The sequence below is a fragment of the Bufo gargarizans genome, chromosome 7 (assembly GCF_014858855.1).
Source record: "Bufo gargarizans isolate SCDJY-AF-19 chromosome 7, ASM1485885v1, whole genome shotgun sequence".
NCBI classification, from domain to species: domain Eukaryota; kingdom Metazoa; phylum Chordata; class Amphibia; order Anura; family Bufonidae; genus Bufo; species Bufo gargarizans.
Window position 1 is genome coordinate 44,435,423 of NC_058086.1, and position 19,125 is coordinate 44,454,547.

At 45.3% G+C, this 19,125-nt stretch overlaps 1 protein-coding gene across 1 annotated transcript; it reads right to left on the reverse strand.

The window, feature by feature from the left end:
• Positions 1-3,065: 3,065 nt before the first annotated feature.
• Positions 3,066-13,209, reverse strand: LEPROT. The gene is made up of 4 exons (XM_044301242.1): positions 13,087-13,209; positions 9,082-9,157; positions 8,062-8,248; positions 3,066-3,608 (listed from the first exon to the last, which is right to left on the reverse strand). The coding sequence occupies exons 1-4, from the start codon at positions 13,100-13,102 to the stop codon at positions 3,492-3,494; spliced, it is 396 nt and encodes a 131-aa protein (XP_044157177.1). The 5' UTR covers positions 13,103-13,209; the 3' UTR covers positions 3,066-3,491.
• Between the last annotated feature and the right edge of the window lie 5,916 nt (positions 13,210-19,125).

Here is a 19,125-nt window from a genome sequence, read left to right on the forward strand (position 1 = left end):
TTCTGGGAGTTTTGTCCCACAAATCAGAGTCAGATTCCGAAAAGGGGTACTTGCGTTTAAAGGCGGCCGAGACAGTCCACCTTTTATCAGGATCCCTCCATTCCCTGGAAATAAGGGCTTTGAGGTTATTGTGGATGGGGAAGGATCTCTTCTTTTTCTCCCCCAAGCCCTGAAAGATTTGATCGTGAAGGGACTGAGTCTCTTTGACATCTTCTAATCCCAGCGTAGACTTAATATCCTTCAGTAGGGACTGTGTTTCCTCGGGAAAGCACATAGGCCTCCCTGCGGCCTCCTCAGAGGATAAGGAGACCTGATCATCCTGCAACTCCCCTTCATCCAGATCCACCTGCTCTGATATTTCCAGATTTAGGGAACGGGAAGGCCCAGGGGAAGGTGCCAGTTGTCTAGAGTCAGCTGCAGCCTTAATCTCTTCTCTAATGAGGGTTCGCATGGACTCCACGAAGGAAGGGGATTCTTCAGCGATAACCCTTTCAATACATCTAGGGCAGAGGGACTTTTTTGGGTCCGACACCAGGCCCTTACGGCAACCACCACACTTCCGGCGCCCCGAATCCCCTTTGGCTTTAAGCTTCCTGGACTCACTGTCCTAAGGGAATAAAACAAACTTTGTATAGGCCAAAGAGGGACCCGGAGTAATGGTGGTGAGGGGTCAGTATAGTGAACTACGGACACCCAGCGTGTAGGGGGGGGGGGGGGGGGGGGTTCGGGATCCCATAACCTGTATAAACCTACTGCTAGGAAGGACATAAGGAAATAGGGATTACTCTCTGTCGCTGGAAGGCATCTCTGCAGATCACCGGCGCAGGAGGATATGATTGCTCTTTTTAAATCTCCCGCCGCGCGCAGGAGCGTCCCGCGAGAACCTCTTGCCCAAGGAGATCTCGCTCCGCTGACGTCACCACGCCAGATCCCGCGCGAGTTCCGACGGACTCGCAAGCCCGGGGATGCCTGAAGACAGGGCTTACTCCGCAGGATCGAGGAGGGGAGGCAATGCGTCCCCGGAGTCTCTCAATCCCTGCACCGACCCTCCTGAACAACAGGGAAGGGACCAGGCCGGTGCGGTATTCAATTTCCTGGATGACCCCAGGAGCGGCTTCCACGCACGTCCGAGGACAGGAAACAACGACTGGTAAGGTAAGGGGAGGAGGCTCCTTAAATCCTGTGCTTCCTCGTTGTTTCCTGTCCTGGAGGCGGGGACACCCTCCTGTGAATGCCGTTGTGGAGGCGCCGGGGAAAAGACCAGAGAAAGCACAGCAGGATCAGATGAGCTATGGTCGTCTAAATGCATAATATATGAAGGGACAGATGGGGGGGGAGTAGTAGTTTCTATAGCTCCAGATCAAAGGAAGGAAAACGGTACATAATCAGACATCTACCATGTGGGTACAACCAGTAGTACATGGTACATGGGGTCTCCGTCTAAATTTACTGTTAGAAGAGATAGAAAAGAGGCAGCTGAACCCCTCCCGAATCTCCTTGCCCCTTCCCTGCGCTCGTTTCAGTATCAATTTTGCCTTCAGATAAAGATTTCAGTAACCTCAGATTGTTGCTATAGCACAGATATGTCTCCGGTCAGTGCTACAAAAATAAAAAATAAAAATTGACCATGGTATCTGAGGGGTTAAACGTCTGCAATAGTCATTATCACCGATTGCAGACGTTGCCTCCTGGTGTCTGCTGTTTAAAACAGCAAAACCCGGCAGCTATGGCACCCGCTCCAGAGCAGACGCCATATTTAAAAGACCCTACCACCGATGTATATAGTCGTATGCAATTAGGGAAGTGGTTAAATTACTGTTTTAAAGTAATTTGCAATGTTAAGATAAAATAGCTTTTTACATTAAGTTTTACTTCCATTTTACACTCCTGTGGCAGGCTCTGGGCAGAATCTGTCCATGCGTGGCTGCCCTCCATACATTACTATGGGAGCTGTGAAATATCTGGGCGGCGCGCTTGGCTATTTTCGGCAGTCCCATTGAAATTTATGGGAAACGCAGTGCGTAAGCGATGCCACTGCTCCATTCACTTCTATGGGGCTGACAGAAATAGCCACCCATAGGAATGAATGGAGGGCGGCCGTACACGAGGGGTGCGCCCTTCTTCAATTTGTGGGCTCCATTCTAGAGGACCCACACCTATCCTAGCGATATGCCCCCAACCCGTAATGAGGCGAGACAACCCCTCTAATTCCCCTGTACAAAGTCTTCTCAGCTATACCGCCATGCTCCTGCAGAGGCTCCGCTCCTTTCCTGATAGGAAGGACAGAAAGCTATTACTATAGGCAGCTGTGCAGTGAACAGAGGATCACTATGCAAAGACCTGGATATGAGGAGACTGAGCACGTGCGTCTACCGGCACTTAGCTCATTAAGGATTAAGGCTACTTTCACACTGGCGTTTTGGCTTTCCATTTGCGAGATCCATTCAGGGCTCTCACAAGCGGACCAAAACGGATCAGTTTTGCCCTAATGCATTCTGAATGGAAAAGGATCCGCTCAGAATGCATCAGTTCCGCCTCCGTTCCGCTTTGGAGGCGGACACCAGTGTCCGTCTGACGAAACTGAGCCAAACGGATCCGTTCTGTCACACAATGTAAGTCAATGGGAACGGATCCGTTTTCTCTGACACAATAGAAAACTGATCCGTCCCCCATTGACTTGAATGGTGTTCAAGACGGATCCGTCTTGGCTATGTTAAAGATAATACAAACGGATCCGTTCTGAACGGATGCAGACGGGTTGTACTATTTGAACGGATCCGTCTGTGCAGATCCATGACGGATCCGCACCAAACGCGAGGGTGAAAGTAGCCTAAGCCGAACAATGCTATACACTATGACCACTAGGTGACGCCATACAATGTACAGTAAGTAAAGGGCATAACTCTTTACTGGGCCTAACTATATAATAAATAGAATGAGAATTTTATGGGGGAAGCTAAAAAAATATATATATATCCTGCAAAAAGTGAAAACAAAAATATGAATAATAACAGTAAATAAAAGTTAATAGCGGTTCATTAGAAATATGACTATTACTAATAAAAGATTATACAAAAAACTCAGTTGTTTATTTCTTTTTTCCTTATGCATAAACTGTAAGTTACAAATCTGTAAAAGTGCTTCTGCTCCAACAAAAAAGAAAAAGACATCAAAAGCAGTAGAAACGACACACTGGGTATTCCAAAATTCAACACAGTATACATCTATAAAAGAGAAGTCAGCCCAGGAAACGTGTGTAAAACACGCGAGTCACCCCCAAAAAGTGCTTTATCACAAGAGGAAAGTTTACAAAATTAAACATATGTTAAAAAGAAAACAAAAAACGGCAATGTGGGTAACGGACGTCCGGCCTCCCCCGCTCTCTATCATCATGAGATATACATGAGACATGGCCGGGATCAATATACTAGTGTTGTTTATACATACAGACGATCTGCGGCTGTCTATACAATATAGAAGGCTTCCAGGCTTTACCACTGCTCCCAGCTAATGTCGTCTCCTCTTCCAAAGACAATGAAAAATCCCATAATCGTTAGGAAAATCACTGCATTCCCTGCGAGGACCAGGCCGCATGCTCCCCACAAGATCTGGAATAAAACACACGACAGACAATCCTTGAAACAACATCCTGGATGTTCAGACAGAGCGACATTTGTCTCATTTGTACCTGAAATTATTTAATTATTTGCAGGGAAACCATCTATTTGTCATTAGCCAAAGACGCCACCTAGTGGCTGAAACCTAGAACTAATCTAATACAGGTATTTCCAGGTCCTAAGACTGCGTCATTCCTAGTGCAGGGGATGGACAGCGACAACTCATTTAATGACCCCCCAGCTTTGTCCCAGGTCTAACACTAGGGTATTCAGAAGCTGAACATGGTAGGAAACATTCAAAGGGGTTGTCCGCTTTTTACCATTGATGACCTGTCCTCTGGATAGGTCATCAATATCAGATCGGTGGGGATAAGTCACCTGGCACCCCGCCAATCAGCTGTTTGAAGAGAAAGCAGCGCTCGTACAAGAGCTGCCTTCTCTGCTTTGTTTACCTGCTCGCTGCAGCAATTGCAGTGGTGAGCAATGTAATTACAAGTATGGCGTCCCTATTCACTTCTATGGGACGGCTTTGTCTGTCCAAGTGAATACTACAGAGCCGTCCCATAGAAGGGAATAGAGACGCCATACTTGTAATTACACTGCTCACCACTGCAATTGCTGCAGCGAGCAGGTAAACTAAGCAGAGAAGGCAGCACTTGTACGAGCTCAAACTACTGATCGTGGGGGTGCCGGGTGTCTGACCGCCACCAATCTGACACTGATGACCTATCCTGAGGATAAGACATCAATAGTAAAAAGCAGAAAACCCCTTTAATGAAAACTTTGTAGAAGATGGCTCGATTTTGCATTTAGGAAGCAAATAAAAAATATTTAAAAATAAATTCAGTGTAAAAGGTATCCATAGGCTTTCAAGGGGTATTACCATCTGAGACAATGGGGGCATATCGCAAGGATATGGGTCTGGGACCCGCACCAAGAACGGGAGCGGGGAAGGTGGTGGACGGAGGACCCTGGCCACCACCACCAAGCGCTATCCCCCATAGTACTGAACGGCAGAGCACCGTGCATGCACAGCCGCCGTTCCCATTCATTTCTATGGGACCAATGGAAATAGCTAAGCCAGTGCTCGGCTATTTTTGACAGTCCCATAGAAATGAATGAAGAGTGGCTGCGCACTCGCAGTGAGCCTCCACGACCTAGCCGACAATGGAAGCATATCCGAGCAATATGTCCCCATTATCGGAGATGGGAAAGCTCCTTTAACAGGTCTGTATTAGGGATCTATGGGAAAGCTGGATGTATCTTAGGGCTCATGCACATAAACGTATTTTCTTTCCGTATCCATTCCGTTCATTTGCAGACCGTATGCGGAACCATTCATCTCAATGGGTCCGCAAAAAAATAAAAATAAAATGGAAGTTACTCCGTGTGCATTCTGCTTCCCTATGTCCATGTTTCCGTTACGCAAAAAAATAGAACATGTCCTATTATTGTCCGCATTACGGACAAGGATAGGACCGTTCTATTAGGGGCCAGCTGTTCCGTTCCACAAAATACTGAGTGCACACGGATGTCATCCGTATTTTTTGCGGACCGCAAAATACATACGGTCGTGTGCATGAGCCCTAATTAGAGAAGGGCTACAACTGAATTAAATATCTTGCAGCACACGAAAAGTATGCAGGCAGTGTGCTTCACAGGTTATGTGATGTCTTCTACAGGCTGAGCGTCACATCTTTTGTTTTCGGTGGATTCTCCGCTCATCGAATGTGTATAGGGCCCCACAACTCTCCAGCAATGGCAGATTTCAAGGGATATAAGGTTCGGGTTGTTGTGAGATAAGGGATTTTTTTCCTCTCCCTGTTAGGAGTATGTGCACACTTGGCCGACTAAATGGGCCAGCATCACGGTTTGCAGGCATTCCTGCAGCTATAAGCGGGCAGTATGATGGGCCCATGAGGGTCAAGTTACCCCTCGTTAGTAAACAATTAATATTGTCTGAGTAACAATTACTCTGCACGTTGATTTTATAGGAAGAGAGTCATAAAAGCTTCTATAAAATCATATTCCTAAAACTCAGAAAAAGCCTTTGTGGTCCCCTTTCCAAGAAAAGCCGTGTTCCTGACAGAAAACTTAGTCCAACTCTGATTTCCCCAAACTGCAATTTAACAGATGCAGTCAAAGCCTGGAACACGCTCCTTCCCAGACTCCTGAGGTCTGTCCTACTTAGAGATTAGTCTTCCTTCTTATATGACACACATGGGCGCCATCTGGTGGCACAATTTCAAAACTGCACCATGCTCTACCATGTGGGAGGCATCAATCTTCTAAACTCTGAACGTCAGCTCCTTTGAAAATGACTTTTTTCACTCAGATAATGAGATTTAAGAATAAAGGCTACCCGTTCTATCATCCAATACCAAGACATAAATGTTACCTAGGTTTTGTTTTAAATCTTTGTGGGTTTTTTTTCTAATTTACAATGCCACTTTCTATACTAAAATGAAAATAATCCTAAAATACTGCAGTTTTGATAACAAGCCTCATAATATGCTGATACCTGATCTGATACAGCTGGGGGCACAATAAGTGATGTTCACTGCTGATCTCCCTCCTGCACAGGGACCTCTGCAGAGGTCATAGAGCATGCCCACAACACTCCCCCATAGAGATCAGAGTCATCTCCAAACTACAGGTTCCTATGGACCATGTGGCCAATGTAAAGAAAAACTCTGAACGCTCTTAAAAGCAGCTCATGAAAAATGATCCTACAAAATCATGTACAGCAAATAGAATTAAAAAAAATTTACAATGTAACTTAAAAAAGTATGCATCTGGTTTTAGTCAGTAATAAAATACAGGTGATACATTTCAATTAAATAAAGTATTTTTAAAATTATGTTTGATAACCAAGCATGCATGTTAACGCTCCATACAACTCTAAGGGTGATACAGAGATTACCGTTTCCAGGTAAAAACAAAAAAGAAACTGACTTCTTATAAGACGTCCCTAAAATCTGTGTGTGTGGCATTAGAAAGTGAATGCCTTTGGGACTGGTGCAGTCACTGTGTACATACATTACATTACTTATCCTGTACTGATCCTGAGTTACATCCTGTATTAGGCTGCGTTCACACGGGCGAGATTTCCGCGCGGGTGCAATGCAGTAGGTGAACGCATTGCACCTGCACTGAATCCTGACCCATTCATTTCAATGGGGCTGTGTACATGAGCATTTTTTTTCATGCATCACTTCTGCAATGTTTTAAAATCGCAGCATGTTCTATATTCTGCGTTTTTCACGCAGCCCTGGCTCCATAGAAGTGAATGGGGCTGCGTTAATAACGCATTGCATCCGCAAGCAAGTGCGGATGCAATGCGTTTTTCACTGATGGTTGCTAGGAGATGTTGTTTGTAAACCTTCAGTTTTTTATCATGCGCGTGAAAAACGCATCAAAACGCATTGCACCCGCGCGGAAAAAACTGAACAACTAAACGCAATTGCAGCCAAAACTGACTGAACTTGCTTGCAAAATGGTGCGAGTTTAACTGAACGCACCCTGAACGCATCCGGACCAAATCTGTCACGCTCGTGTGAACTCAGCCTTATACTCCAGAGCTGCACTCACTATTCTGCTGGCGGAGTCACTGTGTCCATACATTACATTACTTATCCTGTACTGATCCTGATTTACATCCTGTATTATACTCCAGAGCTGCACTCACTATTCTGCTGGTGGAGTCACTGTGTACATACATTACATTACTTAGGCTACTTTCACACTAGCGTTCGATCGGATCCGTTCTGAACGGATCCGATCATATTAATGCAGACGGAGGCTCCGTTCAGAACGGATCCGTCTGCATTAAAATGGCAAAAAAAAGCTAAGTGTGAAAATAGCCTCGGACGGATCCGTCCAGACTTTCAATGTAAAGTCAATGGGGGACGGATCCGCTTGAAGATTGAGCCATATTGTGGCATCTTCAAACGGATCCGTCCCCATTGACTTACAATGTAAGTCTGGACGGATCCGCACGGCCAGGCGGACACCCGAACGCTGCAAGCAGCGTTCAGCTGTCCGCCTGTCCGTGCGGAGGCGAGCGGAGCGGAGGCTGAATGCCGCCAGACTGATGCAGTCTGAGCGGATCCGCATCCATTCAGACTGCATCAGGGCTGGACGGAGGCGTTCGGGTCCGCTCGTGAGCCCCTTCAAACGGAGCTCACGAGCAGACCGACGAACGCTAGTGTGAAAGCAGCCTTATCCTGTACTGATCCTGAGTTGCATCCTGTATTATCATCCAGAGCTGCACTCACTATTCTGCTGGTGCAGTCACTGCGTACATACATTACATTAAAGTGGCACTGCTGTGTGCAAACTCATTCTCGATTGATATAAACAGGAATTACAGAAACGTCCACAGGCCAGACCCTGTACTATTTGTGAATAACCCCCCTTTCTATGGACGTCATATGTTACTCACCACATTCATTCTGGCAAGAACAATGGGAAGGCCAAATGCAGAGACCACAATCCCAGTGGTGAAGAAGTACGCCAGTTCTTGGCAGGCACTGCTCGCTGCGTCACTGTCATCACTGACTCTTTTGGCAATAAAATGTGGAATGGGGCAAATAGCATAAAATATCAAAACAAAGAGGGGCCAATAGACTCTAAAAAGAAGAAAAAAAAAACATTAGGTACCAGAGACGAAATCCCTGGGGTAGAGGGGAATGGGGACGACGCTCTTATTCTGCTGGATGAGCACCCAATATACCTCTAGTCCCCACTAACTTTTAACACCTCCTGCTTTATGTCTAGATCAGACTAAGCACAGGGTTTGTTTACAGCCTATATCCATGGAGAACTATATCCCTACAAGACCTCTGTTTGCCATCAGTGAATGAAAACATTCTGAGAGATGCAGAGAGGTGGCCGAGCAATGAGCTGCTGCAGCATAGATATTTCTCAAAGGAATCTATTTGCTAAAATTATCATATTACTTTTAATATGTCATAGAGACATATCAAAAGTTTAGATGAGTGGGGGCCTGAGAGCCGAGACCCCCACGGATCCCTAGGAAGAGGAGAGAGAAGCGCGCTCTCTCTCCTCGCTGCACGAGATGGACTCCATAGAAGTCTATGTGCCTCTCTCCATTCTGTCCTCAGCAGCGAGGAGAGAGCGCGATATGAGAACACCTACCTCCCCTCGTTCTAGGGATCAGTGGCGCTCAGACCCCCCCCCAATTATCTAAATTTTTGATATGTCTCTGACATATCAAAAGTTTTGTGAAAAGTTAGTGACGCTTTAACTTTACTCTGGGGGTAATGGTGCCGTAACATGCAGACGCAAGATCTGTGTTTTCCAGCATCACCCCCAACTGGTGACACTGGGAACCCTTCATATCATGTGTATGTAGTACTAAAATAACAAGGAAATTCAGAAGTAGTTGTTTCCACTTTCCAGCAGGACCAACCCTATCAGAACTGTACGATGGGATTCTTACTTGTAACTCTGTAAGGCACATCCTAACATGAGGAAGGTTAGACCAATGGCTCCACTAAATGATAAGGCGACAAGACCTAAAAGGGATGAAAAATAAGATATAAATTAGTGTAAGAGCCGCAATTAGCGCATTTCATGTTACCACACAATTGGACAGAGGTGGGAAGCACAGCAGGTTGTTTATGAGTATCGAAACGATCACCTATCTGATATTATGGAAAGAAATGACCGCACTGATCAGTCGTAACATTAAAACCTATGAGTAAGAACTCACATTCTGTTGTTCGAAACGCGTAAGCGACTTTTTAACGGACTCTGTGATGTTTTTAGAATGTGACTAATAAAGGATGGAGTTTTAGAAAAGCTGGAGATTTTTCCTGGTTTATAACATTAAAACCACCTAATATTGTGCAGATCGCCCTTGTGCCGCCAAAAGAGCACTGACCTGTCAAGGTATGAACCTCATAATACCTCAAAATCTGGCGCCAACATGTTATCAGGTAAGTGACGCACACATACAGGCTGTCCACATGATGTTAATCTGATTCCTCAGACCAGGCTGTTTTCTTCCATTGCTCTGTGATCTAGCTCTTATGCTCACAGGAACATAGTTGGTGCCTTCAGCAATGGACCGCGGTTAGCACGGGCGCTCTGGATAGTCTGCAATTAAGCAGCTTCGTACTCAGCAAGCGGCGACATCCTGTGCGTCCTGACTATTCATGGCCAGCAGTAATGTCAGCAAGTAAGCTCTTCTGCGGGATCGAAACCAGACGAGATAGCCTTCAGCCCTACACACTTCAATGAGCCTTCAGCGCCTTGACCTGTTCACCAGTTCTCCTTCCCTGGACCACTTTTGAAAGGTACTGACTAGGGATCGACCGATTATCGGAAGTACCGATATTATCGGCCGATATTCAGGATTTTGCACATTATCGGTAACAGCATCTAAACTTGCCGATATACCGATACTGCGTATAAAGCGAATACTAGTGAGCGCTTCCATTATGGAAGCGCGCACTAGTATGCATCGGGTGCCGGGAGCGAGGAGGAAGCGCAGCAAGCGCTTCCGATACTCACCCTCCCTAGTCTTCTTTGATGAGGCCCGCACTGCACGGTCCTGACCCCATACAGCGCCAGGACGTAATGCTTGCACCATGACCTGACGCTGCACACTGACAGGTGACAGTGCAGCGCGGGCCGGAGAACGCAGGGGAGCAAGACATGTTCCTATGTGCCCGCATTGCTGAGAAAAATGATGTTTTATTATATGCAAATAAGCCTCTAGGAGCAACGGGGGTGTTTCCATTACACCTAAAAGCTCCTCTCTCTGCAGTTACTGCGCCCTTTGTACTTATTATGAACGAGGCCTAAGATGCCATTATCAATAGCAACCATGACATTAGGCTAGTTTCACATCCGCGCTTTGCAAAACGCTTCCGTAATGTCCCCACGCATTGTCAATGGGGACAAAACAGATCAAGATGCATTCTGTTCCGGCTTGTTCCGTTTTGTGACTCACAGGACACACATCCGCTGCAAGCTGCAGTTTTGTGTCTGGTCTGCGAAACAGAAAAAAAAAAAAATGATTCGGCAAAAAAATACCGTAAGGTTACTTTCACACTTGCGGTAGTCTTTTCCGGCGGGGGGGGGACAGCCTGCCGGATCCATGTTAACGCTAGCCCACTGTGCCGCTGGAATTCCGCTCCAGCCCCATTCACTATAATGGAGGCGAGCCGGAGGTCCGGCCGCAGCACGGCAAACAAGCCGAGAGGCAGCAGAACAAAAACCGTAGCATGCTGTAATTTTTGTCCGACCTTCTCTCGGCCAGACAGTGAATGGGGCTGGAGTGAACTTTCGGCGGCACAGATCCGGCAGGCTGTTCCCCCGCCGGAACAGCCTGCCGGAAAAGGTAACCGCAAGTGTGAAAATAGCCTTAGTCAATCATGCCAGATCCGTCACCCATTGACTTAGGGTACTTTCACACTTGCGGAAGAGTATTCCGGCAGGAAGTTCCATCAGCGGAACTGCCTGCCGGATCCGGAAATCCGTGTGCAAACGGATACCATTTGTTTCCGGATCAGTTTGACAAATGCATTGAAATACCGGATCCCTCTCTCTGGTGTCGTCCTGAAAAATGGATCCGGTATTTATCTTTTTCACATTTTTAAAGGTCTGCGCATGCGCAGAGCAGAAAACCGAATCCGTGTTTCCGGAACACTTGGTACTGGATCCTGCATTAATACACTTCAATGGAAAATAATGCCAGATCCGGCATTCCGGCAAGTTTTACCGGAATTTGTGCCGGAGAAAATACTGCAGCATGCTGTGGTTATTTCTACAGCCAAATACCGTAAAAGTGACTGAACTGAAGACATCCTGAACGGATTGTTCTCCATTCATAATGCATTGGGCCAAAACTGAAGCATATTTTTTTCCGGTATTGAGCCCCTAGAACGGAACTCAATACCGGAAAACTTTAACGCTAGTGTGAAAGCACCCTTAGGCTACATGCACACGACTGTATGTGTTTTGCGGTCCGCAAAAAAAAACGGATGACGTTCCGTATAGCATGTTTTTTTTTTTTTTGCTGATCCTTTGTAATAATGCCCATCCTTGTCCGCAAACTAGAAAAAAATAGGACATGCACAATTTTTTTTGCTGAGCAACGGAACGGACATAATGATGCGGAGAGCAAACGGTGTGCTGTCTGCGTTTTTTGCGGACCCATTGAAATGAATGGGTCCGCATCCTATCGGCAAAAAAAAAAGGATCGGACACAAACAAAATACGGTCGTGTGCATGAGGCCTTACATTGTTTTTAGTGACCAATCCAGTTTGTTCAGTTTTGATTTTGAACAGAACGGACGCATCCTGATGTATTGAATCAAAGCGTTTTGCTCCGGTTTTGAGATCCTCTGCCGGATCTCAAAACCGGAATGAAAAGCACAGATGTGAAAGTAGCCTAAGGTGTTTGACAGAAGGAAGAGGCTCCCTAGGTCAGACCATCAGCACCTACTAACTGGATGGAAGGGTACCGACGGGTCGCCATGTCAGTCAGTGAGCTAACAACGGTCCGCAGGTCTGCCATCTTGTCCTCCTATTAGGCCCTGCCGCTATAGGAGTACTTTCTAAGCTACTACATGTGCAAGTTCCCTTGAAAAAAAACTAAGTTTATTTGCAGAAAAAAAATCCATGTTTTGTTTCATTACAAAATGCCTTTTTCGGAAATAGCACTGGTAACGACCCAACCTAATAAGTCCTCACATTATTTGTCCTACACAAAGAAATCCCAGAATTGCTGTTTTTGCTCATTCTGTTATAAAAAGTGATCAACAATTTGTGAGAGACCCAAAGAAAAGTACCAATGAAAACTGCAAACAACACGGCTCCAGCAATGAAAATAAAAATGGCGGCATGAAAACAACGTAAAACATTTGAAGTATTTTTATTGAACAAAAGTAATAAAACATAAAAGTAAACTGAGGAACTTTGGTATCTACAGATTCGTATCGACCCGCAGAATAAGCCTAATACGTCAGTTATATCACACGGCGAACGCCATAAAAACAAAACCCGTAAAGCAACGTTGAAGAAGGCATTTATTTCATCAGTTCAACCCACAAATAATTTTTTTAAGGTTTGTCAATACATAATATGCTTAATTTAAACACGCCATTGAAAAATACAACTCGTCCCGCAAAAACTACGGCTACCTCGACGGAAAAATAAATACGGCTATGTGGATGGAAAAGTGAAAACGTTACGGCATCTGGAAAGTGTCGAGGGGGAAACAAAGTCGCCACCAAAGCCGTTTTAGTTCTGAAAGAGTTAACACATATTTCTGGCAGTGGAAGGACTGTGCTATACTGTGCACACAAGGTAAGTAGTTGTGTCACTGGAGCAGGTTCGTTACTTTGTGCACAGAATAGAAGCAGACTTCACACACAGGAAAGCAGCTGCGGCCATATTGTGCAGAGCGTGAAAACAGAAAAGAATAAGACAATACCTTTAATCCCCGCCATGTTTAGGGCAGCGCTATCTTTGGTACAGTGTGTGTTTACACTGCTGCTTCCTGACTGTCAGCCAGGAAACAGGAAGCGCCGCCAGGAACTCAGCAACCCGGCATGCTACACTATGATTGGTCAAGTTGGCCTTGTCAATCACATCAGTCGAGTCAATGATTGGTAGCCAAGAACTCCCGCCTTCCTGCGTTTTCTTCCCTTGTGTTGCTGCGAAAACATAGTGACAGAAGGCAGATTACGAGACAGAACGTTCTGATTGGACAAGAGGGAAGCGTCGGGCAAGGTACAAAGACTTTGATTGGACAGTAGGTGCGGCATGGTAAAGAACTGCGCTCCCATTGGACATTCTGATGTCAGTCAGGAGGATGGACTTGGAGCAGTCAGCTGCTTTGTAATCGCAGCGAGGTTTTTGTTCGTGTGAGTTTTTAGTCTGTTCGTAGAGAAATCATTTTTATGAAGTATTTTACTTCACAGTAAATAATAAACGCATAAAAACCGCACCGGTCCCATCCTGATCTCCAAACGTTGAATTCTCTACAAAAATTCTCTATGGTGTATATTAGCGACCTGTTCTGTGTGAGAGCAGGACAGTTTTGTATTTTTTCATCTTTTATTGGAGAGAGCCATCATTTTGTTCTTTTTATGTTGATTAGTATGACATTAGTATGAGAGAATATATATTGTGGTACGTATAATACATAGGGCGTTATTTATTATGGCACTATGTAAAAAAGTCTGTAATTTTGTTGCAGGTGCAGTTTGAGTCAAAATGTGTGACTTTTCAGCTTTTTCTGACACACTTCACTTTCCCCAAAAAGTGGGTGAGGAGAATATGGGCCTTGGGTGGGACCTCTGCACCTGACACATTTAAAGGGCATCTGTCAGCAGTTTTGTACCTATGACACCGGCTGACCTGTTGCATGTGCACTTGGCAGCTGAAGGCATCTGTGTTGGTCCCATGTTCATATGTGTCCACATTGCTGAGAAAAATGATGTTTTAATATATGCAAATGAACCTCTAGGACAGTGATGGCGAAACCTTTGGCACGGGTGCCAGAGGCGGCACTCAGAGCCCTCTCTGTGGGCACCCGCGCCTTGGAAAAAGTCTATGGTGTACCAATATGCTTTAGACTTTTCCTGCCATTCATCAGCGCAGGACGCACTATGAAGAGCACAGGCAGCGCACTGAATGTAGGCTATTAAGCTATTATAGCTAAATTATAAAGTACATGGAAGATATACTATATTGGTATTCAGGTTAAATTGCCGTGTTGGCACTTTGCAAAAAATAAGTGGGTATTTGGTTGCAGTTTGGGCACTCGGTCTCTAAAAGGTTCACCATCACTGCTCTAGGAGCAACGGGGGCGTAACCGTTACACCTAGAGGCTCTGCTCTCTCTGCAATTGCCGTGCCCTCTGCACTTTGATTAACAGAACCAGACAGTGTAAACGTCATCACACCTGGTCCTGTCAATTACAGTGCAGAGTGCGCAGCAGTTGCAGAAAGAGCAGAGTCTAGGTGTAATGGCAACGCCCCCGTTGCTCCTGGAGGCACATCATTTTTCTCAGCAATGCGGGCACATATGGACATGGGACCAACACAGATGCCTTCAGCTGACAAGAGCACATGGGAGCATACTTTCACACTTGCGTTCAGAGCGGATCCGTCTGCATTATATTGTATAACATTTTCTAAGTGTGAAAGTAGCCTGAGCGGATCCGTCCAGACTTTTACATTGAAAGTCAATGGTGGACGGATCCGTTTGAAGATTGAGCCATAGTGTGTCAACTTCAAACGGATCCGTCCCCATTGACTTACATTGTAAGTCTGGACGGATCCGCACGCCTCCGCACGGCCAGGCGGACACCCGAACGCTGCAAGCAGCGTTCAGGTGTCCGCCTGCTGAGCGGAGCGGAGGCTGAACGCCGCCAGACTGATGCATTCTGAGCGGATCTGCGTCCACTCAGAATGCATTAGGGCTGGACGGAAGCGTTCGGGTCCGCTTGTGAGCCCCTTCAAACGGAGCTAACAAGCGAACGGCCGAACACTAGTGTGAAAATAGCTTAACAGGCGTTGGGGAAAAAACTCTTCTCTATAATTGTCAGGGTCCCAATTGATGTGTATATATTGAGCGCTCAGAGAGCTGACACAGACACACTGCTGAATCTGATTCTCTCTCTCCTTTATTCCATGCAAGCATACATCTTTATAACACTACAGACAAATCTGGCACGGGTGGAAAGCGAAACTATTGATTTGATCCGTTATTCATAAAAGGCAATACTTCCGCACAATACTAACAGAATTCTAATAATTACGTTTTTGCAGCATCTTATCTCAATGTTAGCATTCTCCAGCAGTACATCCCGAAACTCAGAAGGAACACATAACTCTCTCTTGTATGTCAAACTCTGATAAGGAAATGAGGGAACTGCTATCTTGACCTTGCAGCCTGGAACTTCTGATCTATATATCACAGTACAGGGATAATAAACACAGTGATGTCACAGCACAGAGATAATAAACACAGTGATGTCACAGTACAGGGATAATAAACACAGTGATGTCACAGTACAGGGATAATAAACACAGTGATGTCACAGTACAGGATAATAAACACAGTGATGTCACAGTACAGGGATAATAAACACAGTGATGTCACAGTACAGGGATAATAAACACAGTGATGTCACAGTACAGAGATAATAAACACAGTGATGTCACAGTACAGAGATAATAAACACAGTGATGTCACAGTACAGAGATAATAAACACAGTGATGTCACAGTACAGGGATAATAAACACAGTGATGTCACAGTACAGGGATAATAAACACAGTGATGTCACAGTACAGACATAATAAACACAGTGATGTCACAGCACAGAGATAATAAACACAGTGATGTCACAGCACAGAGATAATACACACAGTGATGTCACAGTACAGAGATAATACACACAGTGATGTCACAGTACAGGGATAATACACACAGTGATGTCACAGTACAGGGATAATACACACAGTGATGCCACAGTACAGGGATAATAAACGCAGTGATGTCACAGTGCAGGGAAAATAAACACAGTGATGTCACAGTACAGAGATAATAAACGCAGTGATGTCACAGTGCAGGGAAAATAAACACAGTGATGTCACAGTACAGGGATAATACACACAGTGATGTCACAGTACAGGGATAATAAACACAGTGATGTCACAGTACAGGATAATAAACACAGTGATGTCACAGCACAGAGATAATAAACACAGTGATGTCACAGTACAGGGATAATAACACAGTGATGTCACAGTACAGAGATAATAAACACAATGATGTCACAGTACAGGGATAATAAACACAGTGATGTCACAGTACAGGGATAATAAACACAGTGATGTCACAGTACAGGGATAATAAACACAGTGATGTCACAGTACAGAGATAATAAACACAGTGATGTCACAGTACAGGGATAATACACACAATGAAGTCACAGTACAGGGATAATAAACACAGTGATGTCACAGTACAGAGATAATAAACACAGTGATGTCACAGTACAGGGATTATAAACAGTGATGTCACAGTACAGAAATTATAAACACAGTGATGTCACCATACAGGGATAATACACACAGTGATGTCACAGTACAGAGATAATAAACACAGTGATGTCACAGTACAGAGATAATAAACACAGTGATGTCACAGTACAGAGATAATAAACACAGTGATGTCACAGTACAAGAATGATGAACAAAGTGATTTCATAGGAAGGGGGTAATTAATCAACAAAATCCCTGCACAAGATATAGGGATGTCAGAGTGCAAAGATTATTCATACATTAATGGCACATTCTTAACTCACACAGTGATGTCACTACACATGATGTTACGCACAGTGATGTCACACGACAATAACATTGTTGTCAATGTGCAAAGGTAATGCATCCAGTGATGTCTCAGCGCAACAATAATGCACACAATCATATCACAATATAAAGTGATAATGCCCACAGTGATCTTACATTACAGTCATAATGCACATAGTGATGTCACAGTGCGATATTCTACTCACACAGTCTGCTGCCGTGGTATCTCAAACCATGTAATATAATTTTTCACCTACATAGAGCTGAGCAGATCACACATAGTGCAGAACAGTGCCCAAAGAGTGTCCCATTCACTCTGCGAGTGTAACCATACGGCGGGTCTCGCAGTCCTGAAGGTTCTTCCAATTGTCAGTGGCAAGAAAGGCGATGGTAGGACAGTTGGTGAAAACATGGACTGTATTATAACATCCAGAATATTTATATTCTGGGACTTTGATGCTCCTGTACATTTGATGGGTCATTCAATGTACAGGAAGCCTGCAGTTTCCACGTGTGTGAAGTGTTGTATTCTCACAAGGGCTGGTGATAGTTGGTATATAAACTGCAGAAGCTGTAGGTAAGACAAATGGTTGTAAATGAACATAGTAAGCTATTGTTGCTTAAATGGAATCTGTCAGCTCCTAAACCAGAGCTACTGGCTATAGTGTCAATGACGCTGAGTCAGACTGTGTAATTTTTATCTTTATACTTGCTTGCATTCCTATGCTGTGGTTCCACAATCCGACAGTAAAATGCATTGAGGGGACTCCTGAGCTCATGCACATAATGGAGAGGACTCAATGAAAGAGTCCTCTCACTGCATTTTAATGCTGGTTTGTGGGAGCACAGCGTAGGGATGCAAGCGAGTAGAAAGATTAAAATAACATAATCAGACTCAGCATCACTTACAGTATACACTGCTTGCAGTAGTTTAGGGGGTGTTTTGGAGATGACAAGTTCCCTTTAAAGTGAATCTGTAGAGTTCCATATGCGAGGGTAGGATAGGAAAGAGAGGGAGATGCGGGACCAAGGTGTCTGGGGATTTGAATCAGTATGTTAATGTGAAAAGCTGCTTAAATGCTGCCAGGACTCGAAACATGTGAAACTTACTTCTCCTGTCCACTTATAGATAGAGCCCGTGAGATGTGTGTCCCCTGTCCCTCATAGAGAAAGCCTGGGAGTTCTGCTTTTCACCCACACAGAATGATTTACAGCTTTTCTTGCAAATAATATACAGAGAGATCTGGAAATCAGTATGTGTGAAAAGCAGGACTCTCAAGTGTTCTCTATGACTGGGTAGTAGACACAGGACTCACAGGCTTTATCTATGAATGGGCATGAGAAGCAGGACTCACAGGCTTTCTCTATGAGTGGACAACAGAGCAGGACTCACAGGCTTTCTCTATGAGTGGACGAAGGAGCAGGACTCACAGGCTTTCCCTATGAGTGGACGGAGGAGCAGGACTCACAGGCTTTCTCTATGACTGGATGGGGAAGCAGGACTCACAGGCTTTCTCTATGAGTGGACGAAGGAGCAGGACTCACAGGCTTTCTCTATGAGTGGACGAAGGAGCAGGACTCACAGGCTTTCTCTATAAGTGCATGGGGAAGCAGGACTCACAGGCTTTCTCTATGAGTGGATGGGAAAGCAGCACTCACAGGCTTTCTCTATGAGTGGACGAAGGAGCAGGACTCACAGGCTTTCTCTATGAGTGGACGAAGGAGCAGGACTCACAGGCTTTCTCTATGAGTGGACGGAGGAGCAGGACTCACAGGCTTTCCCTATGAGTGGACGAAGGAGCAGGACTCACAGGCTTTCCCTATGAGTGGACGGAGGAGCAGGACTCACAGGCTTTCCCTATGAGTGGACGGAGGAGCAGGACTCACAGGCTTTCTCTATGAGTGGATGGGGAAGCAGGACTCACAGGCTTTCTCTATGAGTGGACGAAGGAGCAGGACTCACAGGCTTTCCCTATGAGTGGACGGAGGAGCAGGACTCACAGGCTTTCCCTATGAGTGGACGGAGGAGCAGGACTCACAGGCTTTCTCTATGAGTGGATGGGGAAGCAGGACTCACAGGCTTTCTCTATGAGTGTACGAAGGAGCAGGACTCACAGGCTTTCTCTATGAGTGGACGAAGGAGCAGGA

Coding starts and splice junctions, on each gene's coding strand:
- LEPROT (XM_044301242.1), bottom strand. Junction 8,249..9,081: donor TGTGCCTTACAGAGTTACAA/GTAAGAATCCCA, acceptor TCTTCTTTTTAG/AGTCTATTGGCCCCTCTTTG. Junction 3,609..8,061: donor TTCTTGCCAGAATGAATGTG/GTGAGTAACATA, acceptor GTTTTATTCCAG/ATCTTGTGGGGAGCATGCGG.